Source organism: Eriocheir sinensis, chromosome 40, assembly GCF_024679095.1.
Source record: "Eriocheir sinensis breed Jianghai 21 chromosome 40, ASM2467909v1, whole genome shotgun sequence".
Lineage (NCBI taxonomy): Eukaryota > Metazoa > Arthropoda > Malacostraca > Decapoda > Varunidae > Eriocheir > Eriocheir sinensis.
In genome coordinates this window covers 5,457,838-5,478,194 of record NC_066548.1, presented here as the reverse complement: position 1 = coordinate 5,478,194, position 20,357 = coordinate 5,457,838, and the positions used below count along the sequence as shown (strand labels likewise).

Sequence of the window (20,357 nt, the reverse complement as noted above, 5' to 3'; positions counted from 1 at the left end):
TTGAAAAAGCCATCTGTCCAAGATGATCAATAGATTTTATTTTATTAAATCAAAATTCAGTAATCTATTCTAAAGGAAACAGGGAATAAAATAGATCTGCTTTTCTTTACAGCTGTACTAAACGAGCTTTTCAATTCTCGGTACTCCCTCAGTAGCTTATGTCTCAATTTGTGGCACATTACACTGCAACAGCATGAGATGAATAGCACTGGACTAGATTTGTAGCGAAAAGTTCATGTTGACAGTGCAGTAATTAAGCTTCTTATTACAGCAAATTCTTACTATTTTAGATTTAATGTGCATTAAATTGCCCTCTTCTTGACTGTAGTAATGATGATAAAATCTGTAGAGAATTAAGTTTGTTTGACCATTTATTCAATCTGCACTAAATCACACTTGATACCCATTGGAGAAGTTGCCTTCCTCCTGTACAGTTACTGGAATAACACAAATGGTGAGAAGTTTAGAAATAGTAACTTTCCACTTAAGGTTTGTACATAATAGTATAATTTGTTTTGAAATTGGTCATGTTAGGTAGAAAACTTGCAGAATTAGTAGAAAAATGTAAGGAAATGTATTTTATTTTTATTTTTAAATTAAACAATATTAATGTCCCCACCTGCATATTTATTGATGCTTCAAAACACTTAAATAAATTCGTTACAGAAATAGGTATATACCTTTAACAATCAAATGTACACAACAATATTTTAATTGCAGTACTTGGGTAATGTTTTTCATTTTGGTGTCATTGCTTTCAGGTGTTGTGCACTGCCAGGCATACCAATCCTCCAACAAGTCACCTCTTTACTGGAATGGATGAAAAGATCTTTCTACACAGTGGTGGGACAATCCAGCTGTCAATCAAACTTCAGACGCTGTCTGTTAGGGAGAAGAGAAGATGTTCATCAACTCTGGAAAGCAAACTTTTTGTTGCTGTGTAAAACTAAAGGAATATTTCTTAACTGTGCTACTCATCAATCAATCAGTCAATAGGTAGCTAAGGAGATTGACCACATTCCTATAAGCATTATATAATTGGAGGATCCACCAGATCTGGAGGGTTTTCCAGAGTGTGAGTTATTTATAACGGATCATAGGTTTGTTTTTGCAACACTCAAGCTTCATGTTGTCAAAAGAATTCAGAGATGTATCCATACTTTTCAACATTTGCATGGACTGGGTAGTACACAGAGTTGTGGATCAGTCATTGTTAAGTTTCTGTTGAAAACTGACTTCACTGTCCCTAGTTTTGACAAAGATGAAGTAATCCTTGAGTCAGTGGATGTTCTGGTGATGGCTGTTGAGGTACTACACAAGGAGGCAAAGCCCTTGGGACTCAAGGTATCCTGGTCCAAGAACAAGGTACAGATGTTTGGAGGTTTAAAGGTATTCTGTTCCAAGAACAAGGCACAGATGTTTGGAGTTTTACTATGTGAAACAGTACAGTCCCCGTGTTCAGAAGGATGCGAGTTCAATCCCTGACCGGTGCCACCAAGCTGGAATTTTTCTCCCTATCTTATTCTTTGTGAGACATGAGCAATGAATAGTGACTTAAAGAGACTGATTGGTGCCTTTAGTTTAAGTGCCTACGTAGAATCATGGGATATTGCTAGAATGACTGTGTCAAACTGGTGGTTACTTGATTAGACTGGTTTGAGGCCTATAACTTGCATAATCTGTGAATGCTAACTCTGGTTATACAAGCATATAGCATGTTACCTTGAAGTTGATCTTGCTTACTGAGTTGTTTCTGTATGATAATCATGAGTGAGGAGGCTAAGGGGATGCCCACAGAGTTTGTAGCTCAAGCAAATCGATAGATCCTGTCATGAGATATTCAGGATGAAGACTTACCTGGAGAATTCCCCAGGATTAGCATCAGGCAACTTGTCCCCTGGTGTATACTCCTATTGATTGATTGATATACTACTCATCAATCAATGAACAGGAGCTTATACTTGGAGGTGAGGGGGGACATTGCCTTGCCCACCCTACAATGCCAAACTCAGGGGTTCCTTCAGGCACGGGCCCTCTTTTCATATGATGTACCTCATGGTAGGACCTATTGACCAGTTCAATCCATAGACTCGGGGTTCCCCCCGGGTCTCCTCCACTCAGGACTGTTTTTTACAGAAACATCCTGACGAGCAAGGCCTATTTCAAGGTAGCATGCCACACACCCATATAGCCAGGTTGCTGTTCATGGACTTTGCAGTAAATAGCCCTTAAATCAGTCTCATGAAGTATTCACCAGTTTGACTTGATCATTTTAGCAATATCCCATGATTCTGCAAAGGTATCAATCTGCCTCTTCAAGTCTTATTCAGAGTTCATGTTTCTCAGCCACAGAGTAAGACAGGGAACACAAGCAACTTTGAGATCTTGATCTTTGCACTTCTGCATAAATTTCCCCAATGAGACCCACCGTTGTTCTACTTTAAAATGCCAATATATGTGATATTTTCCATGATATCAATGTCTTCACCACTCGCATGAAGAGGCTGTAATGCTTCATCTAGTAAACCTCCAAACACCTGTACCTTGTATTAAACTTGGCAATGTTAAATGAAACCATAGTTTAATACATGTTACCCATGATGAGTTTTCACATAAAAATCATAAGTAGGAGTAATAATTTACTTTTTTAATGATTTTGAATATTTTTCTTGTAAGAGAAGGCAATGATTCCCTGGTACCTGACTGACTCATGCTGCCCCCGGAGCTCATTCTTGATTTCACTTGCGCTGCACAGCTTCTTCTAGAGTCCGGGTTGATAGGCAGTCTTCAGGTCAGCATGTGGGTAGGCTTAGGCCACTCGGCGGTGATTGAAAAATCCCAGGTGGTTAGCGGTGGATTTGAACCCGCATCATCGACAGCGTGGCGGAGTGCGGGGCTGGCACGCTAACCACTCAGCCACCGTGTGTGTGTGTGGTTAACGTGCCAGTGCCGTGTCCGGGAGATCCAGGAGGGACGCGGGTTCGAATCCTGGCCGCCACACAACTGGGATTTTTCAGGCACCGCCAAGTGGCCCAAGAGTACCCACATGCTGCCCTGAAGACCACCTATCAGCCCGGACTCTAGATAACTTCTCCAAAGAGAGGCTCATAGATGAGCTCCGGGGGGCAGTATGAGCCAAAACAAGATGGCGCCGCAACAGGCTGGGCCGACCATCAGGCCCCCACCAGTTATAAAAGCCTAACAGCGCAATAGGCAGCGACGTAAATCACGTAATTTTATATATATATATATATATATATATATATATATATATATATATATATATATATATATATATATATATATATATATATATATATATATATATATTACTCGATATAACATTTAAATAATTTTAAATATGGTATATTTAAATTGATGTAAATCATTTGATTTAAATCAAAACAACCCTGATTGTGGAGCATCTGTTGGTAACATCAAGATCACTTACCTTGTTTTTGCTGATGATGCTGTACTTTTGGAATTGCTGGAGGTCCTGGTGATGGCTCACAAAGTGCTGTAAGAGGAGGCAAAGCCACTGGGGCTGAAGATCTCCAGGGCCAAACCAAGGTCCAATCATTTGGAGGATGACACAGTTCAGTCAGTTCATGCATGTGGTGAGGATATTGAGGTCACCAAAAGCATGCCAAGTGCACATATAGCTAGCTGGATTTGGTGCTCATGGACTAAGCTGGTCACAGTCCCTGATTCAGCTTCATGAAGAAGTCGCTGGTTCGACATGGTCATTCCAGCAGTACTCCATGACCCTGTGTAGATACCTGGTACCACCTCTCCAAGTGTGTTCAGTGTCCATATCTCACAGTAAGACCAGGAGCACAGCTGACATCAGGATTTGAATCTTTGTCCACCGGCAAAGATATTGAGAACACTATATACTTGTGTTGATTAAGTCTATACCACCATGGCCCAGGCAAGTCTGTTGAGTGACGTAACTGGTAAGACCCACCATTGACATGCACTATGCTACTGAGGCATGTGAAACTTTTAGTGACCTTGACATCCTCTCCAGATGCATGAACACACTGAACTGTCATCCAGCATGTCTTTAAATGACTGAACCTTGGTTTTGACTCAGGAGACCTTCAGTCTCAGAGACCTCACCTTCTCATGCAGTACTTCAAGAGCCAACAACAGGACCTCCAGCGATTCTTCGGGAAGTACAGCATCATCAGCAAAAACAAGGTCAGTGACTCAGTGACCTTGATGTTGCCAACAGATGCTCTGCAACGACTTTGATCTGGAACTTTGCCTAATATCCAGTCCATGCAAGTGTTGAAAAGTGATGGAGTACGATGTGCCCCTGCCTCACTCCTGAATCAGCAGGGAAGAAGCCAAAAATGTCTCCCCCACACTTCACAGCACTCTCTGTCCCAGAGTAAAGGCCAGTCATTGCGATAATAATCCTTGTAGGAATCCCACAGATCTGGAAAATGTCCAAGAGTGCCCTGCAATGCAAGAGGCACTTGGAAGTATTATTGACTTACTACAGCTTCGAGGCTTACAAGCAAGCAGTTACAGTAGTTTTTGCTGCATTTTGTTCATGCTTCATCAAAGTATTGTTTAATGAAATTCAAAATAATAGATCACTTATCAAATAATTTTTCAAAATGTTTCATTCTATAACCTGGGGAGATCCCATCAAGATTCCTAATTGTGTTTTACATTGTATCTTCATGAAAACATGAACTAACTCTGAATTCCAATTCACTTTTGTCCAGCCTGAAAGGGAGAGTGAACAGTTGGGTGTTATTCACAGACTGCCTTAGCCAGGATGAAACCCTGGCCTGTGGAGCTGTAGTTACCTAGGCATTCTAAGCACTATGCTATGGAGGTGCTTGGGTATAAGAGGGTTACCTCTCATAAACTGGGTTGAGGTTTAGAATACCTTGGAGAAGAGAAGGCTGGAAGGAGAGACTCAAGCCATACATGGGCAGAATGCTGACTGCAGAGGGGTGCCACAGCTTCTGCCTTGGTGGAGGTCCAAGGGGCAGATATCAGGACAAGACTATGGACATGATCCTCTGAAAAATTTACATTGTAATGAGTCACCACACTTCCATATACTGGATTGAGAGAGAGAGAGAGAGAGAGAGAGAGAGAGAGAGAGAGAGAGAGAGAGAGAGAGAGAGAGAGAGAGAGAGAGAGAGAGAGAATTTTTTTCAGAGGAAATGGTTAAACTTTAGATTTCAGCTGTGTGTATGTGTGTGCATTAGGCTAGTTATATACACGATCAGCCTTCATCACAGAGGCCTGGTATATCATCATTTGTAATCATCATTTTCTATGCCTCTCGGTTAAGTGGAACACTGCAGAAAGAAAAATCAGCATTACCATAAAATATTCCATTCTAGTAGACTGGAATCTACATTAAAATTTCAATCACATAAAACACAAAAGAAAGGAACATTTAGTTTACAGTCTTTTAAACTCTAAAGCTATCCTGAACAAGAAATTTCTCCAGTTCTATCAGCTCACAGTTTTTCAATCCTTCTCTGTGCTCCAACACAACCATTTACTTCTGATGCTGTCATAGGGCTACTACAATATTTTCACCCCCACTCACCTTATCACTACTGCAACATTGACCCCTTGTTTGGTTCCACTCGGATGTATGAAGCATAATTACTCTTTTCTTCTTTATAGCATACATCCCAGTGCATTGCTTCCTTGAATCTGGAAAACAAATTAGCATGAGTATCTTTATTCTACTGTGTGCATGACTGACTAGCTAAACTGTAGAAAATTTGGATCAGTGTTAGCTTATAAACAAATAACGTGATAGCTGGGCTGTAAAAAATAATAGAATAAAGTGAAATCAGTATGCACAACATTGTAAGCCTATTTCAATTTGGTATGCAGTCATATCTTACCTAAACATATTTCTGCAGTTGAATACATACCTTACTTTGAATCTCCTCTTGGCTCTTGGTGAGATCATATCAGGATGAGAACTAGTACCAAACAAGTTAGTCTGGGGACTTGCGTAGATAGGCCTTTTATGAAACACAAGACTGAATATGACAATCAGTACCACACAATACACTGTGAAAATATGTTTTATAAATGTTCATAAAGACACCAGATTCTTGGAGGCTGCAGGATATTGAGGACACATTTTTCTGTATGTGAAGGGTGCTACTGAAGAATGCGAATCTTGTCTCATACTTTCAATCTTCTTTTTGTGAGGTGTTCTTGCATCCTTCATGATAGGTGTGAAGAGTTGACAACCTTTGTATGAGGTGATGGCTGATGTAGGCATTTTTATTACTAAATATCTTACGATAAATTTCAGCACCATACTGTCATTACAATATTATTGTGTTGCAAATAATCATAGTGGAATGCTTATCACCCTGACTTCTGGGAATATCATTACCATCTTATCTGTGGCTTTTAGCTTGGGGTAGCCACATGCTGCCCATGAATCTCATCAGGGCTTTAGCTGTTTAATAGGAATCAGGCTTTCCTGATGCTGTGATTAGTGACAATAAAAGATTCCTAATACTGTTTTACACAAACACATTCTATATTAAAAAACTTTTAAATATGGTTAAAGTAAGCACAGGATGCACCATGAGTTGGATTCATAAAAAAATTGCTGTATACTGTATGGTGTCGCAGAAATACATGTCATGTTCAAGAAAAGTAGAGTCAAATAATCTGAGGTCAATAAAGCTGAGTACACAACAATGTGTTAATTTCCTAACATCTTAAGAACTTCTACTTAAGCATTACTTGTGTGAACACTTCAGCAATAATAAACGCACTTTACACTAGTGATGACAGAGCCTTAAAAACATATGCAGCAGTTAACTATCTATGGATATCATATACCACAGTTGATATTAGCACCAGAACACAAAACTTATCAGCTAGTGCCAAAGATGTAATACTAATTAACAGTCACTACAATTTAACATTGCATAATTTACCATAATTTTCTAATTATTAGCAAATCAGTTGAAAATCTAAAACTATTATTTGTTAATCAATAACTATTAATGTTCCACAAACACCCAGATGCATGCCATTGCCAAATGTGTCTTTGTGGTATGACACTGCTTAGTGACTGTCAAGAGCACATAATGTCTTGCTACACGATGTTAAGTTGGACTTCAACTTCCAGGCAAAGGTTTGAATTTCAAGGTCAGGGGCACTGCACTGCACCTCATCTCAACAAAACTATGGCATGACTGAGACAGTGGCCATTAAACAACACTGCTAATTTTGTTTTCAGGATGAAGTTAATCACCTGTAATTATGATGATAAAAATAATAATAATAATATATTATAAATATCATTATGACCAGCAAATGGGCCAATTATGATGAATGATGTGTCCTTCTTTATAATACTAATCACAAATGGATGTTTTTTCCACTCATAAGTGCTTAACTTTGCCCTGCTTTACCACACTTTAACTCTCCTGAGATAAAACAATATCTAAAACATTACCCGTATATTACAATCAGAATACTAAAAGTCATAACCACTGAACCATGATAATAAAGGCTGAGATTTGATTACCTCATGACACAACATATAATAAAACACTAAACACTGTCATCTTAAACATGGACTGTTGAAATATTACATCCATGCAACAAATGATCTATATCTGGACATTGCTTTAAAAGACTTTCCTCGCCTCTTCTCCAACACAAGACAACTAACTCATGGCACACTACACCAAAAGCTATGCACAAGTACAAAGTACCTGTATACAAAGATAAAACCCATTAAGAAAACAACTATTTGAAATTTGAACATTCAAGTTTCATATTTTTAGTACAGCTGTCATACAAAAGCTATTGCTTTTTGTGTAAGGATGGAATGGGACATCAAAGATATCTGGCAAAATATTTAAAATCATAAAATGTTAAATAATTACCCTTGGAAGCTTAATTAAAGTTTTGTGGGCCCATCAGGCAAGGTAAATTTCATATATGACCTTAGTTGCATTCCTGTCTTAGATTCTGTGCTGCTAAGCAGGGATATCTCTGTCTGATACACACCATATTCACACAATTGCCTAAAAAAATTAACTGGGGGGTACAAAGGAGAGGTGACTGTACATCCTCATGCTATGTTGAGTTCTATAAATTTAATAAAATATATTAAATTTTTCAAAATGAAGATGCTTTACAGCATGTAACTCAATATTTCTTTCAGAGTAAATTTTGGAAAGTTGACATTTTAGCATACAATATGAAGGGTGGCTACCATGTGGGTGGTTTGCACACGTAAGGACTAAGCAGCCAGGCACCTGTAGAAATGGGAATAAACCACTCCTAATGAAGTATATACGGGGGCAAGGGGGTGTTACCCTGTGTTCTTACTCTGTTTCCTCTGTGTCTCAATTAACACTAGAGAGTAATGCAGCATGGTTTCTGAAGACAATTTCTTACTAAACTCCACACACATGACAAACACCATTTCTCTAAAATTTTCTTAAAAATTTATATTGAGGTGAAAAAATATAGATTGCAAAAATCCAAGCACAGGTTCTGTATGAGCTGCCTATTTTACAAATGAAACTGGTTTTGAAGCCACCACTGATCTGTACTAACAAACTTTGTGGCAAGGCAGTAACATTCTACTCTCAAATTTCAAGCAACTCTTCTGGAGTTGTTGCCCAGTACCAGTACAGCTTATGGGAGGCTTAGGCCAGATACAATCCTTTATGTCAGTACATGTCAGGGGGTCACAAAATAAGTACTCTATGAAAGACGACATATAATGTGTTTTAGTCACCTACTACCTCGCTCACCCAATTATATCTTAAACTATCACTAGAAAGTTGGTCACAAATACAATGAGAGACAAACACTTGGTTTAGAACTTTAGAAGGATGCACTTATGAACTGATAATAATAACTGTCAAAGTATACCATTGCGTGAGGAGATAATTTGTGATTGTCAGCACATCTGGAACAGCACCCTATGTTAGGGTAGTGACCCCAATGACTTGAGAGTACATGAGAGGGACAGTGAAATTCCAAGACACAATGGTGCTGCTGCTGGGGGTACTTTTTGTGCAAAGGTATTAGTGATTTAGTATTCTTTTCCAAAATCAAAGAACAAACAAATCATTACTGGCTTTAGTGGTTTTATATTTCAAACTCCTTTGACTGATGCAAAGTATATGTTTATGTGTGTGGGATATATATATATATATATATATATATATATATATATATATATATATATATATATATATATATATATATATATATATATATATATATATATATATATATATATATATATATATATATATATATATATATATATATATATATATATATATATATATATATCTATCTACATCCATATCTATCTATATACGTATCTGTAATATATCCAGGGTGGGCAGTGCCTCAACTTTTTTTGTTGTGCTTGTGGTTGCACTAACTTTTTTTTAGAGTTGTGGAACTGTTTGCTGGGCAACTTGAACAAATATTTTGAAGTGCAAGCACAATGCAAATCTTTAATCAACAGTAAGTGAAAATGAGGGAAAAATAAAAGGTATCATGTCTCCAGTGGAGATTATCTGCAACTGATTTTTTATAATTGAAGAATGATTGATATTTATGCTTCATATGCAGATTATGCTGTAAATACAGCATTAGAGTTTATATAAAATGTATATGAGAAATTAGCTAACTTCCAAGAGCAGACAATTAGTTTAAAGCATACAGGATGACTATCTGTCACGCATAACTCACAATGTGAACCAAGCTGATAGATACAATGGAAGGAGACTCAGAGGGAAAATAATTGGCATTCCATAATGACCTGTATGCCCAACTTCAATTAGAAACAACACTAGTTGTTTTGCCGTGAATATTCTTGAGGACTTGTGCTTGCTGTCCTGCAGGGCACTTGGAAGACACACTGGGGAATGGCCTTCATTTATCCTATCACAATTTACCATTATTAAAAAAAATGCCAGATTCAAACATAAATATTCTAAAATGCTTAACAGAGCCACAGATGCAAGAAATGATAATGGAGATTAGAATGCTGCTGCTTTTCAGTACTTTGCCTCCTTGATTCAGGAACCAAGCTGAAACTCTGAGCCCTGCCATATTATCTTGTCCTCTCCATCAGGCGGCAAAGAGATCGAGTTGAGACCCAGGCAACATGCAGCATAGCATGTACTCCTAACTTTATCATTCTTTCTTTTCTTTTTTTTAACTTTGTTTGAAAAGAAGAAAAATCTTCATTGTAGTTTAACTGTGACAATATTAGTAAGAAAGATAAAAAGTAGACAACATGGCCTTCAGATAATTATTATAATATTAGATTGGTCTGTGTCAGCACAGGCCACAGGTTGTTCATTTTCTTCTATTTATGACTTGGCAAAGCATTCAGGCCATGGTGTAAAAAAGTAATATTGCTAATCTAAAATAAGATTATCTAGGTAAAATATTCGTGCCATGACTCCTTTTACCTGGAAGGAGGATATTACTGGGTATTAAGGTAAACATTTTAAATGTCAATAAATATTTGTGTGAGGATCATTAAGTTTCCTTCCCACTCCTTTGTGAAGAATAACTGCATGAAGCTCATCACTCAACACAAGAAAGTGGTAAGTCTTAGGAGCATTTAAAAACAAACCCATATCACTCCACAGCCCTTTTCAAAGAAGTAAGTTGTGGAATGAAACTTTAAAATATTATAAAATGTCTGGTACAACTGATCTATAAGTTAGAGCTCATCCTTCAACATGCAGAGAGTGTTGAGGTCACAGGAAAGGTAACTTTCCTTGAGCCAGTGCTGCAGCTCCTCCCAGTCACACACCGTCCCCTTGCATATCTCAGTCAAGGGTACTGGCTCCCCCTGGAAGAACACTGCTACCTTGTGCCCCTCCCCACACCTGTGGATTGGAAACAAGGAATGGATAGAATAAAAAATGTTAGTTAACTAACATAAGATAAAGAAATAAATGATATCATAAATGTAATGCTTATGGAAGATTTTAATTGCAAGGGAGTAAACTGGGAGTTGTCTGAAGCAGGAGATAAAAATACAAGGGGGGAAAGTTACTGGAACTGATAAAGTGACCTCATGACTCACTGGGTAAAGGAGGAAACTAGACACAGAGGCAGAGATAACCAGCAAGATTGGATTTAATATTTATGAAAGGGATTAAGATATCAGGAGAGGTGAAACATGAATTCCCAATTGGAAAAAATGACAATAAAATTCTGAAAGTTGAACTGTAAGAAGAATTTTCAAAATTACATTAAAGAACATAAAAATAAGAGGAGAAATAGTAACAAGGCATAGTATGAGGCATTAAAAGTTTTTTTTATTAGTAGAAACTGGATGGCAATGAACCAATTTAACCCCTTCACTCTGGAAATGCCGACGTCGGCATCTGACGGCGTCACCGTATGGAAAAGGTTAGTCCTCTTCTAAACCTCTTAATCCTCTTCCATTTCCTCTTAATTCTCTTCTATACCTCTTTTTTTAAGCTTTTTATAAGCCCTATTGAATTTGTTTTTGAACATTGGTTTATCCCTTTTTTTATATCAATGTCACCCATACACTTTCCCGTCCCCAAAATAAAAACTTACTTGTAGAGTACAAGAGCCAGATTGGCACTGAAGGGAGAAATGAAGCTCGTCCTCCACACCCTGTTCCTCATGTCTTCAAAATTGTTGTGCCGCAGGTGATCAGGTGGCCGGTACAATCCAAAGCTGGCCATCACCTGCAATGAGGGTACAGTTTGATACTTGTGTCCTCAATCATTATTCACACAAACCAATAGTTAACTTTTACAGGTCTAGCAAATCACTTTACCTGATGGCTTAACATCATCTACTACCTCTATAAATGCCAGTGAGCACAAGACACATGAGTGGTAGTCTCACACCAACAACTATATAAATAAACGGTACTTAAAAAAAAATCAAAGTACGTATAAGAACACCATAAAGGTAAGAGTTAGTCCCTCCCATTAGCACTTTATCCCCAAACTTACCTTGAATATTGTCTTGTCATGAGCAAAGTAGAACAGACCTCTTGGCTTGGTTTCTCCATCACTCTGTACTGTCCTGAACCATAAAACAGCCATTTAGAATTTGTACCATACTTATTTAATGGGTCAAAGAATTACACACACACACACACAAGTTGACAGAATCTGTCAAGTAGTGTATATATAAAGTAGTGGTGGTTTGGTGTTGCATGTACTGTTTTCATAGAAGTGGGCAATTTCTTTACATTTAAGGGAGGGAATCAAAAAGTGTATTTTGAAGAATTTCTTAGTGTTAATCAATATATAAGACTAAGTGGTGTGGAGAATACATTTGAAAAGATCCCTCAGGAACTACAAAGTGCATGGACTGCGGATTCATAGCTACCCATGGTAACCATTGCACCTTGGAGGCACATAAACACTATAATATGATTTAAGTATATTATGCTGAAATTATGCTAAATTATATTTTTTACAAAAACTTGTTTTTTTTTCAAAATAAATATATAGTCAAACCCAAAAGCTGAATTATTCAGAGTTCAGACAATCATTTGAAAGATATTATAGTCTTACTATATAGCATCTTATCTTTTAGCACTGTCTTTCATGACTGTAGACGTGCAAGTTAGCCCTGGTGATTTCATGCATGTACAAGGTGTGCAATTTGCTCTCAGTTGTATAAATATGCCCAACCTATTCCTGTAGATTTCTAGACATGTAAAATATAACCCTGGTGTGTTTTGTATGTGTGCAACTTAGCCTAGTTAAGTTCTATATAAGTATGCCACTAATCCACAGTGGAGTCCACATTCCAACTTACCGCTGAAACTGCTTCCGTAAATCATTGAGAGTCTGGCAGGCAGTCTTGGAATTGAGAGGGTGGCCATAGCTGTCTTCATAGTAGTACTTCAGGTCTTGGTGGTATTCCATTACCTCAAAGTCATAGAGAGAGAAGGCTGAGCACCAGGCACTCTTCCGCTTTGGCCACCATGCTGTCTCATAGCGGCACTCATCATACATTGACTCCACCTCATCTGAGGGTGTGGAGGGAACAGAGCTGTGGAGATGTAGTTTTAAACCTTTCAAGTGTTGTGACATTACATGAAGACACAACACTAATTCCAGTAAATTTAGTTAATCTAAATTTAAACTAGCCCACTGAGGCCATGAGCAGCTTAGTAAATGTCCCCAATTTTACTTTTACGCTGACACCACCATCACAACAGGCCTGACATTTGCACTTCCATTCCATATTTATAATTTATTTTCATATAGATTCCTATTCCTATCTTCAGGTGATTTTACATATAGTGCTCACTACTGAGTGCTGATCACCATATGTTGCAGCTCACTACATACAGGAGATGCACAAAACCCACTCTAGAATCAATCCTTTACCACTAAATATATGTCTATTTCACCTTCTAAATGAGTTCTAAGCAATACTCTCTCATTTTGATGTTCAAACTTTACTTGTAGAAATTGGGTGCATGAAGCCCAGTCTGGCACTGACTGCATGTAGCATCCTCTTGAAATGTTCTGTTTCAGTAAACAGCCAGCGCTCCTTATAGGTGGTTTCATTGTTCTTGTACACCTCACGCAGCCACCTTGGGCACGCCTTGTAAAACTGCAAGAAAAGGATTGATTGATCTTTCTTTTATGCCTAACCAAATCAGTTTATATCATTAAGAATAATCATTAGTAACTAACCTATAATTAAGTCCATTCCTTGCAGATACCAGAACATTATATAAATACTGTCTCATTTGTTCTCCACACACCCTTTCTTACATTTTCTAGTCTTTCTTTTTATCTTAGATAATTCAGCATTAGGTTATCTCCTTTTCTTAAAGTCTTTCTGTGGCTACTACCAAGTCTACTTTGCTTAAGTAAAACCTCAATCATTTCCCCCACTGCAACACTATGTTACACTAAATTATCTCCTAGTGTTTTATCCACCCTACTGAACAACTACATAGATAAGATCTTCATGATTACAAGCCAAGACAAACCTTTTTACACACATTTTGATTCATTCAGATATCTTTGTGTTCCAATAATTTTTCCTTGCAGCATTTACAGGTCATTCACTTGTCTGTTGTATGTGACAGTAAAAACAGCACAGGGAAAGGAGACAGAAGGAACAGTAAAAGAAGTTGTTTGGTGTCAAAGAAAATATTTTTGAACTAATGACCACAGCTGAAACTTGCAGGAATTCATGCAGGCAAATGCTGGCATGTTTTCCATTACCCTGCACCCCCTTCTTTATCTATTACCAGAGAGCAGCTAAGGGGAGTAGCAGTACAACTTCAACTTTGGGTTTCAATGGAGTGAAAATAAGGAGCCAGACCTTTTGCTGAGCCGTTCACCCTTTGATTAATTGACTGAGTCTACTTTTGTTTCTAAATCCTGTCCCAGCTAATGGTCCTGAAGTGAATTTGGCTGGCTGGGTCACAGTGGATTATAATAGCTCACCCTCAAAATGAACTTAGGGATGAATATCACATTGAATTATGGCAACTCACCCTAAGAATGAAATTGGGACTGTAAGCCTTTGGTAATTCAATATTGCCAACAGCATCCTCCCCAAACATACCCCGTAGAAAATGGTATGCGCTCTGCTCTGTTCGATTCTTAACGGTGAAATCAATCTGAAAAGAACAATAATGATGAACTAATTTCAGTTAAGCATGTATGTATCATTGAACACATAAAATGCATTGCCCTAATATATATATCATAAAAAAAAAAAAAAACAAAAAAATCAACAAGACATTAAGTGTATTTGTCTCTCCTCAAAAAATATGAGTGTGTGCATCAGAAAGTAACTGAGAGTGATGCAAAGGTGTAGGACAAGGTGAAAATATTTAAAAAATTAGGTATGGCTTGCTTAATAAATGAAGTTTATTTAAGATATTAGTGGAATAAAATAGGAATTAGGGTATATAGTAAAACACCTTCACAATCTTTGATTCACATATGACAAAGTTTTACTAACTGATCAATTCTGAGCATAAGTTGTGGAGAATGCTTGAATAACTACACACTGAGTCTGAAAGTATAAGTCTGAAGTTAAATGTGATGAAAATGACAGTAATATTTAATTAACAGTTGGCAGGATAACAAATTATAGCTGGGAACGTAACATTTGAAAGAGTACATGAATACAACTACCTGTGACAATTAGTGCAAACTCAGTCCATAGAATATAAATCAGAAAGAGAATGAAGCAATTTCCGTACACATCGCATTATTATGAATAGCAACCTGGCATTCCCTGGAGAGAAATGCACACAATCAGTGTATCCTACCAATCCTAACATGCAATTCATAAACTTTGCACCTCACAAAAAATCTTGAGAGGGAGCTTACAAGTATGCATAAATAAATGTAGCAAGAGAAAAATTCTGGATATAACAAGGAAAGATAGGAAGCGAGCAGCATGGATTTGGAAATAAACAAAGGTTGAGGATATTCTATTGATGATCAAGAATAAGAAATGGGCAGGTATATTCTATGTAGAACTGATAACAGACTAAGAACTAAAGTAACAGTGTGGCAACTTGGGAATTGTAGAAGTAAGGGTAAATAGTGAACCAGGAAGATGTGAACTTAGAAAACCTGCCAAAGAAGGATGGAGTATATTAGCATCAGACTAGGAGGTGCTTGAGGATGCTGCTAAAGTCTTGTGTCTAGTAGTGGACTAGTAATGACTGATGAAACTAGTAATGATGATGCATGGAGCAACAGCACAATGAGCCTTCTTTTAAGGAAGAAACTTACTTGGAATGAGTTCTGATGGCATAAAATATAACTTCATAGGCTGAAACCTGCAGGCCACAACTTGTGAAATACCTATGAGCACTGACCTTGAACAAGCTGGGATCATAGGTCCCATTGAAAAGGTGAGGGAGGAATTCACGCCAATGTGAACCAATTGAAGCCATCTCTTCATGACCCATCTCCTGCAGTTGCTCTCTGTCTCGCATCTCATAAGGGGGAAACCAATTTTTGAGCTGCGCGACATCACTCTCCTTGAGGCAGCCTGAGAGTATGGTAGGGTGATGTCAGCTATAAGACGACGACTGTGAGTTATTAATGACTAGCTACCAGACCTACCACCATGGCAATACTTTTTCAACAGTGAGTTTAATTAAAGAAACTGCAATAATGAAGTGAAAAATCTTGAAATATACACTACTTCATGCCAGAGATCAAACCCAGGCCATCTGAGTAGAAGTCAAGGCAGCATACCAACTGCAAAGGTGTATGACACAGTGACAATATTTCCAAAATCATATATGGCTTGCTTAAAGAACTTATTTAAGAAATTAGTGGGATAGAGCCATGGGTATTGCCCATAAAAACAAACACAACCCACCCACACTGAACCAACACAGCTATGTATACACATTCTTATTTCTTATCTGATGTTATTCAGTAGAGGTTAAATGCAAGTCCCAACTTACCTCTGCCCTGGTGGTGGTTGTCTCCAATCCTCTGGCTGAGTGATGGCAGCAGCTTCACCATGCGCCCCATATCATTGCTGGTAGGGAAGCGTGTGCCATGACGAGCCAGGAGCCAAACTTGCCTGGCTGAGCAGCCACGCACTGGTTCCAGAAACGGAAAGTGCAGCCTGTCATTACTGAGTGAGTGAGATTCTACCCTATAGAGCAGTGCTGTCCAAACTTTTTCGCCTATTGTACCCTTTATTACATTCTCCCACTATTACGAACCCCCTATGGCTGACTAAAGTCAATTATATATATCATATTTGCATTACATTACATTATATTTCCTTCCTAGGTAACCAACCGTCCCCTCTCTCTTTTCCTTCATAGAACATGGGAAGTTTCTGTGTGTGTGTGTGTGTGTGTGTGTTCATCGTCTTTCACGCACTTTGATCTATGCTGCTGGACAACACTGCTATAGAGCCTCGACAAAGTGGGTTAAATTGTAGGTCAATATGACACCTGTTAACCCCTTCTCACTATCTCTTGAGCCGCTTGATGAGTCATGATGGCACTGAGCCGCCACATGAAAATTTTACATCAATCTTCCACAGGCAGCAAAAGGACCTAAGGTTGAGGTCCTGAGCTGTGTCAGAAGCCCTTAATTACTAAGTTATAGCAATTGCAAGAAGGAAATGGTCTACAAAAAGTAAAAAAGTAAATACAAAAGTAAGCGCCGCATGGGAAGCGCAGAGTGGGATTTTTCTTACACCAGCCACTTCTCTCTCCCACCCCTCATCTGGCTGTGCCAATCATAACCACAACAACTAAAGGTGAGAAATGATGACGAAGCTCATCGCCACGCCTATACAGACTCCCCAGCATCACAGAGCAGCAGGAAGTGGATAAAACAATGCCTCCCAAATTACTCCAACAAAAACCTTACCACTTTTCTTTGTGTCTTTTATTGCATGGTCTACATCACAACCATACTTTATTAGTAGACTCATTTCTTGTCTTGGTTAAAGTTTGTATTGGATTATCTAGTTTATTTAATGTCCAGTCCAGAGCTTCATTTTCTCTCACACTGGGTAAATGTAAGATGCCTTGTGTTACTAATGTCTACAACTTGTGCAAATTTCATCATTACTATAGAGTTTTAGGGAAACAGAAAATACGTGCAAGATGCACAGATACAAGGCAAGTAAACTGATATTATATTCAATGCTGTTTTTGAGAGCTGAATATGACAGGACAGCTGCACAGCCAATAGGCAGCTTAAACTAAATACTGTGGTCAATTTTAAAGTCTCTTGATTACATCTTTTCCCCTTGTGGTTGACTTAATAAATTCATCATGGCACATAAAATCCACAGCTAATATTGCTGCTAATATTGGAGCAGAAACCGCTACAAAATTGCAAACTAATAAAAGGAAAATAAGACGATATTCATGTTAGCAGGGTCAAGGAGGCAGCATATACTGTGGGTGTAATGTATGAGAGCAGCATATGCAGACATTTGGAGGGCGTAATTTATTAGGAAAAGGATGGGAGGAGGACTATGTATCTCTTACATCTCCGACACCTGAATGTCTGAGAGTGGCCGACGTATCTCTTACGTCTCTAACGCTTTATGGGTTAATTTACCGTTTGGGAGTCATTTGGATTATAAAATTGTTTGGACTACTGGGAGAGACCCACAAAAACATAAAATATATTTACATAATAAAAAGATATGACTTCTTTTATTACTCACCAGTAAAGCACAAAACTGCTGAACAGCCATGGTCTGTAGCAGATTTGGTTTTCTATGTGCATGGGCAGCAAGGACATAACTGATTTCTTTACTAACTCCACAACTGAGAAGAAATTGTTCTAAAACTCACCTTCCTCCATGAACTTTTCCCAATGGCTTCCATCTTTGTGAGCATTAAAATAACCCGTCTTGGTGGACAGAAGATGGAGTGGTGTCTCATCTTCCGCTTCTTCACATATAGGCAAACTGTGGCACGGGCAGCACAGCCATACAAGCCACAGTGACAAAGAAACAACTGTGGTAGCCTGCCAGGCCATTGAGTATCACAGACTGACCTGTTGAGAAAGGAGATACACTCAGAATTACAGATAAGTTAACAAATGTCATTTGCAATAAATAACATTGGAGCCCCAAATTGAGCAAGGCAGCTCCTTTTAGAATGAGCAACAAACACTTAGGTGTCCATCATTTGGCTGTCTCAAACCCCGGATCTTTTGTTTCAGTCCCCGAATAGTAAACTTTCACATAAAAATTAGCTACAGCCAAGGTTATTCAACAAACCGGACTGTAGCTCTGCTGTCAATTTAGTCTAATAGCTGTCAAATCATATCGTATCTTCTCTAACATAGTAACCTATTGCCACTAAGAGGGTAACTCTTGCCACAAAAATGGTAACTATTGCCATTAAAACAATAACCAGATTACATTTAGATCAACAGTGAAGCTCTCCACACGGTTATTGTTAACACACATGTGATAGCCATAAATTCACTGTGACGCTCTTTCAGGTTGGTGTGGCCAAACTCCAGAATTACACCCAAGAAGAGATAGTAACCCAGACTACCACCAAACTCGTGCCCTGTCATGCCACGTTTTCTCCATCACAGAACCCTCCGTTACCCCAATGAACAGTAAGCCACCACCACCACAACATTAACCGTTGACCTCAGGAGTGTCAACACCAATGAACACATGGAGGGTCGTCCGTGCGCCTCCACAGACTCCCGCGGCCTAAGAATCCACCTCAGAGTATTCCTTTGTTAGTGTGGCGTCTTCCCTGCAGCCCTCGAGCCGTATAAATGTGAGTGTCCGCCCTGTCCCGCCCTGAAACAACGGCACGACCCTTACCTGTCACGTAGGGTAGTGGCGGCGCGGCACACGGCGCGGGCTGCGGTGCTCGGCGCGGCCCACCACAACACTGGACGGTTTCGGCCCCCCAGCACTACTCGGCTCACTCGATTAAAGCAATGTTGGAGGATATTTAGATCGACCGATGATTAACTGATTGATTGATTGATAGTTTATTGTTGCAAGTAAACAACAAAGGAGAAGGGAGGAGCATGCCATCCCAACCCCCAGGCAGTACCAGAGTGTGATTATGCAACAAAGGATACATATGGAAGTAGCTCCAGGAAACTAAAAAGATACAATGGAACTAATAAAGCAAGAATAATCGACTTCAGTCACATTATAAATCCTTTGTAACGGCTCCCACCTATCGACCTATTCTTGAGTGTTGATTGGCGTTTGTCTTTTAGTTTTATTCACTTTTCTTTTTTCTTCTGTTCCATATTGTTGTGATATAGTTTTTTCTGTCTTCAATTTCTTCTAGCGCTAATGGTTGAAACACTAGCTAGTATATATCATCAGCCTGGGAAACGAAACTCGTCATCGTGGTTAAATACATGAATTATGCGTAACACTGGTGGCGCGGAATGTGTTTATGTGCCTTCTGGTTTATCTCGAGCAGAAATTAAGTGATGTACGTAGCACTTTGAAAATAATAAAAAAAAGTTAATATTGTATGAATTTCACATGGAATATTATTAAAGACATTACTTTAGTCATCTGTCCGCCTGTCGCCTGAGCAAAGAAATCGTACAATATATTCGGTTTACTCGGTTTTTAAGAGTAATCAAAACCGAGTTACTCGGTTTGCAGAAAGTATATATTTGGTTTCTCCATCACTACACAGCACACACGTGAAAGTGCTATAGTGCACATTTTATAATGAGGAAAGATAATAAAGGTACGTAATGCAGTTGAAAAAACAAATTGTGTGAATAATTGAAAAAGAGGATCATGAGGAGGAAGACCAACGAAGCGATACAAAGAAATAGAGGTTAAAAGAAGAAGAC

The 20,357-nt window shown here is 38.5% G+C and overlaps 1 protein-coding gene across 6 annotated transcripts; it reads right to left on the bottom strand.

Annotated features, from left to right (window-relative positions):
* Positions 1-612: 612 nt before the first annotated feature.
* Positions 613-19,447, bottom strand: LOC127009256 (multiple inositol polyphosphate phosphatase 1-like). 6 transcript variants are annotated; one of them, XM_050882140.1, is made up of 14 exons: positions 19,348-19,447; positions 18,350-18,554; positions 16,481-16,621; positions 15,881-16,056; positions 14,537-14,662; positions 13,485-13,638; positions 12,832-13,045; positions 12,015-12,087; positions 11,608-11,741; positions 5,922-10,904; positions 5,585-5,694; positions 4,907-5,042; positions 4,331-4,466; positions 613-882 (listed from the first exon to the last, which is right to left on the bottom strand). In XM_050882140.1, exons 2-10 carry the CDS (start codon positions 18,534-18,536, stop codon positions 10,736-10,738), a joined length of 1,374 nt encoding a protein of 457 aa, XP_050738097.1. In that variant the 5' UTR covers positions 18,537-18,554; positions 19,348-19,447; the 3' UTR covers positions 613-882; positions 4,331-4,466; positions 4,907-5,042; positions 5,585-5,694; positions 5,922-10,735. The 6 variants fall into 6 exon arrangements, with proteins under 6 accessions (XP_050738097.1, XP_050738098.1, XP_050738099.1 ...); XM_050882141.1 differs by lacking the exon at positions 4,331-4,466 and having other exon boundaries at positions 4,824-5,042; XM_050882142.1 differs by lacking the exon at positions 4,331-4,466 and having other exon boundaries at positions 4,876-5,042.
* Positions 19,448-20,357: the final 910 nt, after the last annotated feature.

Excerpts from the sequence above, each read along its gene's own strand:
- LOC127009256 (XM_050882141.1), bottom strand. The coding sequence starts at position 18,536 with ATGGCCTGGCAGGCTACCACAGTTGTTTCTTTGTCACTGTGGCTTGTA. Across the intron at positions 13,639-14,536 it reads GTCCCAATTTCATTCTTAGG|TTTTACAAGGCGTGCCCAAG; the intron begins GTGAGTTGCCAT and ends CTTTTCTTGCAG. Across the intron at positions 11,742-12,014 it reads ATGACAAGACAATATTCAAG|GTGATGGCCAGCTTTGGATT; the intron begins GTAAGTTTGGGG and ends CCCTCATTGCAG.